The sequence below is a fragment of the Amphibalanus amphitrite genome, unplaced genomic scaffold, assembly GCF_019059575.1.
Source record: "Amphibalanus amphitrite isolate SeventyFive unplaced genomic scaffold, NRLGWU_Aamphi_draft 001484F_arrow, whole genome shotgun sequence".
NCBI classification, from domain to species: domain Eukaryota; kingdom Metazoa; phylum Arthropoda; class Thecostraca; order Balanomorpha; family Balanidae; genus Amphibalanus; species Amphibalanus amphitrite.
Genome location: NW_024882977.1, coordinates 113,884 through 121,568, shown reverse-complemented (window position 1 = coordinate 121,568; position 7,685 = coordinate 113,884). Strand labels below are relative to the sequence as shown.

The window sequence follows — 7,685 nt, the reverse complement described above, 5'->3', positions numbered from 1 at the left end:
CTGAATTCCGCTTTACGGTTCTATTTTTCTGTTCTGTTAAAAAAAAAACTGTAGTGATATTACAATAGATGCAACGATTACACAGTACGCATATTTGAACGAATGCTCTTTTAACACGAAACAAACTTTTGAAACGCGTCTGGAAGTTCCACAACAAAATTTAGTACCCTATGGTGTGGATCTATTTGCATTTGAGCTTTGTGCCGTACGACAAGCTTTTCAATGTTGAACTAAACTACTCGCATTTGATGTGCACTGTGCAGCATACGAACACGACGAAAAACCACTGCATAAGCGTCGTCATCGTGTATTGAACAGAAAAACGATTCCAGCCAAGAACTCCTTCACAATTTCAAAAGCACCTGAAGCCCACGCATCATCTACTTTGAACACAGTGCCGTGCTTTTCTTCCGGTAATGCAAGCATCTTAAAACCCATTGCAGCGGCAGAAAAATGGCGATAAAACTGGTAAATAAAACCAGATGATGGGGAAATATCGTCTGGTAAAGAACGCATACCACCTCCACCATCATTGTTATTGTTGTTATTGTTGTTATTATTATTGTTGTTGTTATTGTTATTGTTATTATTGTTGTTATTATTGTTGTTCACAACATTTAAAAGTACAATAGATGTTGTCAAAAACGACTTCAGAAACGCCAAGAAGGTAAACGCGCTGAACCCACACGTTCTCGGCTCAGCAGCATCATGGCCGAGGGCAGCATCTGCCTCGGAAAGTCTCCGCAGCAGTCGTGTGGACCATGTGACAGCGTCTCCATGGGAAACATCTGATAACATCAGACCTTGTGACTGATGTTGCCACACTAGCTCATCAGCCAGACGTTCCAGGCGTCTCATATACGGGTTTGTCTGGGGTGCGGCTGCTCGCAGATGATGTTCATTTCTGCCGACAATCGTGCTGACGGTGGCCGAGACTTTGAGGGCGAGTATCAACACCACCTTGTGGCGGGCTTCACGTGAACGGAGCATGGCGAGAGCTGCTTCCTTCAGCCTGAAACATAATAATGATTCGTAAGCTGCAGGTTTTCAGCGCCAGTTAGTCGCCTTATTTAGTTATACCTGCTTTATCAAATTTATGGAAATGGTGAAGTAAGCAGTCAAATATGGATAGGTGGGATACCTAACGTTCTTTTGGTCATGTTGTGTTGGACATCACAGAGCAAACTACACACTTTCATCGTCAATCCTGTCAGAAATATAGGTGACTTATCTTCACGTCTCCACATCTGGATAATAACTTAAGTTGTTAATGTTCCTTACTACGAAATAACGGTGCATGCAATGCAATAGTGCCACAAGTATATTGTGAGATTATATATGCATTTGTCGAATCGGCATATGGACGAATCAATGCAATGCAACCGAATCAGCTTACAATTTGCATGTGTTGATATCTGAAAACTACTGCCCACATTCTGCTGACATATAATGACCTACCCGAAGCTAATCACAATGATTTAGCCCACTTAAATACACATCGGTACGGCAACACGACTCCGGAATAGCAGCTCGTTATCCAGTTTAGAGCCGAGCCACAGCATGCAATATCCATTAGTATTCGAGTGGGGCCGCGCTTGTCGGCAGTGGCGGCGAGTTTAGGAAGGCTTTTATCCCCGCGGAGGGCGCCATGCCCCGAGAGCACGGACTACTGGCCACTTTATTCGTGCGTAATTTACCACAGTTCCTTGGCCAAAACTGGGAGAGGGAGGAAAACTTGCAAGGTGGTAAAAACACTTAATTTGAGTAGCGATGCACTGATAAGTTAGAGGTGCAGAGACTAGCGTTAGAAAAGTTTATGGTGATTAGTTGCATAGCGTTTCTTTTTTTTTTTCGTTAGGGTTATGTAGGCATATTGGCCGTTGATGCCGTATTTTTTATTTTAAAGTGTTATTGCAATGTCCGGTGGCTATTATACTAGTAGTACCTGTTCTGCAGTAAATGCAGTATAGCGATATTTCACATCAAAGTAATAGCGAAGGTATTTGAATAAGATACCAATACAAATCGTCTATCGTATGCCCATAAACTTGCCATGTTATAGCCTTTGTCTCACTGATTCCCTAGAAAATTATACGATTCTAGAGACAGGTGACCTTATAATCGAGTAATTAAGTATTGGGCGACCAATACTTTCATGAAATTACCTGATAACGTTTCAAATTTGCACACATGCACGCAATGCAATGCAAAAGATCACTTACCTTTTGCTGGAAGTGCAACTGAAACCATCGTCGGCGTCCAGAGCAGCGGAGTCAAGTGAACTGCGTGAGACGACACGAGCCACCCCGGGCACAGAGGCGGCTTCAGGTCGGGCAGGAACGCATCAGTCGCAGCTCTGAGAATGCAAGGGGCGGCGCAAACGAACTGCACTCGCCCGTGCTCGCTCGAGCGGGGTTCGCCCGCAGCTGCCGCCCGGCGAGCCTCTGTAACCGCCCGCGGCGGACTCGACTGGCTGAATGTGGGTTATGAGGGTGGCATCTCGCTGCCGCTCTGACTGGATGACAGGTCCACAGTCACACCGCGTCGTCAGAGGAGAGGAGCTCACTTAGACTGGAGGTCACCGAGGTCAAGCCAGCGGAGTCGGAGGCAGGGTTTGTGCCAGTGCCCGATCGTGCAGCAAGGATATTACAAGTGAGGCGTGACCGAACACGGTTCCATTAGCATATTTGATTGCGGATCAAGAGTCCAAGACCCTCAGAATGTTGATAAGGTGTGCAGTTTTCCAGTAAACTCAGAAGATTTTGTTGACGGTAGAGTGACTATCAGTTTTTTTCGAGGAAGACATTAGGCCTTGCTGTCAGAAACAAATCACAAGGAATGCATAAGAGATAAAAGCGTCACTGATATAATTGGTCATTCGGATTAACAGCTTTTGCTTGCAGTTTATCGAATTGAAGACCTTTCGGAGAATTCGCTGAGATAAACAGAAAGTGTCGTGTGCCTGATAGCCAGCATTTGTAGCGGCACCAGCCTGCACTGGATGTCACCTGAACCCGCCGAACTTCTACAGAATAATGCAAATATCCGGTGACTTTGTGTGACGAGACGGTCATGAGCTCAGCGCAAATCCGCGGAGACTTTTCCGGCTACAGCCGTATCTGGGAGCCGTGTTTAGCAGCTCCGGGCGGCAGGTCTCCGCCAGACTGATCATCAAGCGCCCAGCGATGCGGGCTGTTCTCGGAGCGCTCCAGTCGGGGCACTGGGTCCGGCTGCTCGCGGTGACCTGCGCTCTGCTCAAGGTGGCGCGCTGTGACGCCATACGCCGTCCTCTGCACCTGCCGGACCTGGAGTCACGCGGTCTGCGGCTCTCAGAGGACAGTCTGAGGACGGAGCGGCCTCTGTACCCCGGCCAGAGACGGGTGTACCACCATCACGTGACGGAGCGGTCCCTGTACCCCGCACATAGACGGGTGTACCACTCGCCGTACCACGGACAGGGCGCTGCCCACCGCCCTCCCCTCCCCTCCTCTCTACGGATGTCGTACGTCCTTCCTCCTGTGGTAGCGGCTGGAGAAAAGCCCGCACCATACGCCGCTCCCATGAAATCATCCAGCCTCCCATCACCATATGATACAAAAAGCTCTCCAAAGCCAGCTGCGGCTCCATCTCCCCAGACCCGACCTCATATGCCCCCATCTATGCTCTCTTATTCTCAGATCCCAGCTTCCATGTCAGCCTACGCTCAAATGCCTTCACCAATGTCGTCCTACGCACAAATGCCCTCTCCCATGGCGCAATACGCTCCGGTGCCGATGCCGTCTCCCGCAGCGATGTCCTCGTACCGACCGATGCCCGAGCCAGCGCCGGCCCCCGCTCCGTCCTACATGCCCATGATGCCGATGAAGGCCGTGATGCAGATGATGGACGTGATGAACTCCTACAGCGCTCCGGCGCCGCCGCCGCCGCCGCCGCCGATGTACTCTTCCGCTCCTGCGCCGATGGCGATGAAGGCGCCGGCGCCCACCTACAAGCCTGTGGAGATGTGTGGCAGCAGCAATACGGGCATCTTCGCCTTCTTCGCCCTGATCCCGCTCTCGCTCGATCTCATGCTGGACCTCATGTTTGACCTGATGGTGAACATAAACATCACGAATACGGCTACTGGAGGCAACACCAACAACAATAACAACAATAACAACAACAATAACAACAATAACAACAACAATAATAATAACAATAACAACAATAACAATAACAATAACGGAGCTAGAAGAAAGCGAATGGTGGAAACGATTGAGCTTCCAATTGATGTTTATCGGGGCTCAAAAGAACAAATGACTCATTTTGTGGGAAAGGAGCTCAGCTCTTCCGAGCAGATCGATTCACTGTCAGGTGATGGCAAGATTCCAGAAAATGACCATGTGATGACGCAGCCTTGTGATCACAGTGATCACGAAAATCACGGAAAGCTCCAGACTTCTGAGGACAACATCGTCAAACTTACATTCACTACAGCGGATGAACTAAAACCACATCAATTCGCGGACCACACTACTTCTCTCAACCAACAAAACAACATTGCCTTTGTCCGTACTCATGACATCACCAGGACTGATGGCCCGACCCACTGGGCCCCTGTCGACTTCGAGGAACAGCTCGGGACACCTGGAGAGACAACTGAAGAGACGAATGGAGATACGCCCGAAGAGATTCCCGCACACATGGAGAGACACCACAGGAGCACGGCAGTAGTCTGCTGGTTTCGCCAGCTGGCATGGTTGAAGAGACACGCCGACACCAGCGGACAAAGGTGCATGGAAACTCGGCTGTGTTCACTGAGGGAGCACACCCAGAGCAGGAGCGACGCCGACTACGTCACAGGGTTCATGCTAAGGTGAGACTGGGCCGTGGGCGGACGCATCGACGCTAAGTAATGAGTGAGTACGTAAAACACTTGAATTAGAATTGACCTTAGATTTGTATTTTGCTTTTATCTCAATTTTAGGTAAGTACAGCTTTGTCTGCTTAACTATCATTATTTTTATGGAAGGATGATGTTCAAGGATTTACATGACAAGCTGTTATGTCTTTCAGTGTGGTCTATGATCATCTGAAGAACGACGACTCCAGAGCAACAGGCTACGATACCTGCAACACGCGACACTGCAACTGAGGAACGTTTCCGAGCTTTCCTACGGGTTCATAGTGACAATTTATCATGTCTTATAGGGTGCTGAAGTGTAACATTGTAATGAGCTATATCATATCATTTGTGAAACACTTGATGCGGTTAGCCGATGTGGACGCTCATGGGCAGCTGACTTTGAGTAGCTCATTGTGTTGAATAGCGTTGAATAACGGTATGTAGAACGCCAGACAGATCGATGTAGGCATATCGCCCCTTGAGTAGTTTTGCATCAATTATCTGATTAATAAATGTTGTTGAACTAGGACTTCGTTTTTGGCTTCAGCCTTCATAGCTGCCCACCTCATTGCATCATTCATATACTTACCTATTTATGACTGTTATTTATGACTGTTATTTATGACTGTTGAAAAAAGTTCATCGGCAGCCCGGGCAGGGTTATGAAATAGCTGTTTTCTAGCAGTTTATGTGAGGGAAGATTGATTACATATATTATTTGTTTTCTTGCTTCAATATTGTTTCATTTCGGTAAGTGCGAAAGAATAAAACAGAGATGGGAGGAAGAGAAAGAAGAGAGAGAGAGAGAGAGAGAGAGAGAGAGAGAGAGAGAGAGAGAGAGAGAGAGAGAGAGAGAGAGAGAGAGAGAGAGAGAGAGAGAGAGAGAGAGAGAGAGAGAGAGGAGATAGCAGGAAGCCCCTGGTTTCGTTTATCTACGGGTAATTGAATTAAAAATAGGGTTTCGGTCTTTAAAACCGTAGCGCAATAATGTTCTAATAAGAGTAAGGCAGTTAATGTTTTGTCTCGACCCCTATAACATTCTCAGCCCTCCCAGCAGGCGGGAAAACAGCAAGACAAGACGACAGCATTCAGTACAGTCTCTTTAATTACGTGCCACACATCATCGATGATGGCTAAGAAGGTCCTAGAATCTGTTTCCAGTAGCCTACATATATGGCTTTATTGGAAGGAATTAGCCTCCAATCACGATGCTGCAATGCTGAATTATTTGCAGCAATCGACAAACATTTACATCACATAGTACGACAAAACGATGTATTCGACATTCAGACTCCTAAATACAGAAAATAAGCACCGCACAGGGCTCTGAATACGGAAATCAAATATCATATATCAGCCACATTCCATATATCACCCGTAACTAGCAAACTAGCAGCACATTTTCACATGAAACAATATTTATTTACAAGCGAATGGGCGCTGTCACGTGCTGTTATAAGGCCATTGTCATCGCTCCGACGTGTTCAGCCAGACGCAACGCGTCCAGCAGCAGGTCTGCGGTCCACCTGGACCTGGGCTGCCGGCGCGTGCGCTGATGTCGCGGCTCTCCGGACTGACACGACAACAATCTCTCTGGAGCTGCGGCTCCAGCTCCCCGTCCTCTCTGCCGTCCCCGTCGGACTTTTCTGACCCGCCGCGGGACTCCCCATATTCGAAACGCTCTCCGACGGCGGCGGTTATTATTATTGTTATTATTGTTGTTGTTGTTATTGTTGTTATTGTTATTATTGTTGTTATTGTTGTTGTTGCTATTATTGTTGTTGACAGGAGTGGCCGGCACCAGGACGCCGAGCAGCTGCCCGCTGAGGCTCAGACTCAGCGGGTTGATGAGGTTGTTGATCACGCTCAGCAGGTAGACGAGGAACAACAGGAACGAAAAGATGCCCAGCGAGCTGTCCCCACAGGCTGCGGAGCGCGCCAGATGCCGGTGGGACAGCGACAGACCGTGCCACTCCAGACGCCGCGCAGGATCCATGGCTGAAACGGGCGCACCGCAGGCGTGAGATGGCGGCCGGAATGGCACCCCGGCTGTCAGCGGCCGAGGCGACAGGAGCCGAAATGGCACACCGGCGTCTGCTCGGAATGGTAATGTCGAGTGGCTGACTGGTGACAGGCGCTGGAACCACATTATTTCATTATTATTTTGAATAGATGATGTAATGGATGATAGAATTCCAGAAAATATTTGTACCAGGTTCACAATACGTTAACAATTAACCAAAAAGAAATCAGAGCAGGTTTCTGAATGTTCTACAACAGCTCAGCCTCACGCTTAGCTGAACCTATCTGTAGGCATTTCAAAGCATTAGTTATTGCTCAAAGTGCATTATATAACATCAATAGCAGACAACTTACATAACCTCTCGCGCTGCTTTTGGTCGCGATGCTAACAAATCAGAGACTCCGTCTTTTTCCGCCAGGTTTCTATGTAAGCAAAACCTAAAACATCGACGCTATGCAATGAGATCCCACTATAGGCAGCATCTCCAATCAACGCGAGCTACAGGAAATGCTCCATTACCCATAATCCTGGACATAATTCCCCCGATGTCACTCACCTGACTAATCAGTGGCACCACTTGTGGGGTCCGATCAAAACAGACACCCGACGGGTCGACGGAGCCTGCGCCATTTCCAGATGGCGGGAAGGTGACACCAAACCGCCGCTACCGCTGCTCACGAGCGCCGTACACCACCACCGAGGGGCGGGCGCCGGGGTGCCACCACCGCCAGTACAACGGTACAGACGTGTGATGCAGATTGGTCTAGCGGGAGCTGA

The 7,685-nt window shown here is 48.5% G+C and overlaps 1 protein-coding gene across 1 annotated transcript; it reads left to right on the top strand.

Moving 5' to 3' along the window:
- The first annotated feature begins 1,695 nt into the window (after positions 1-1,695).
- Positions 1,696-5,414, top strand: LOC122373368 (ras guanine nucleotide exchange factor P-like). Its single transcript, XM_043351344.1, has 2 exons — positions 1,696-4,855; positions 5,056-5,414. The coding sequence occupies exons 1-2, from the start codon at positions 3,186-3,188 to the stop codon at positions 5,132-5,134; spliced, it is 1,749 nt and encodes a 582-aa protein (XP_043207279.1). The 5' UTR covers positions 1,696-3,185; the 3' UTR covers positions 5,135-5,414.
- The last annotated feature ends 2,271 nt before the right edge of the window (positions 5,415-7,685 follow it).

Coding starts and splice junctions, on each gene's coding strand:
- LOC122373368 (XM_043351344.1), top strand. CDS start 3,186: ATGCGGGCTGTTCTCGGAGCGCTCCAGTCGGGGCACTGGGTCCGGCTG. Junction 4,856..5,055: donor GTCACAGGGTTCATGCTAAG/GTGAGACTGGGC, acceptor TATGTCTTTCAG/TGTGGTCTATGATCATCTGA.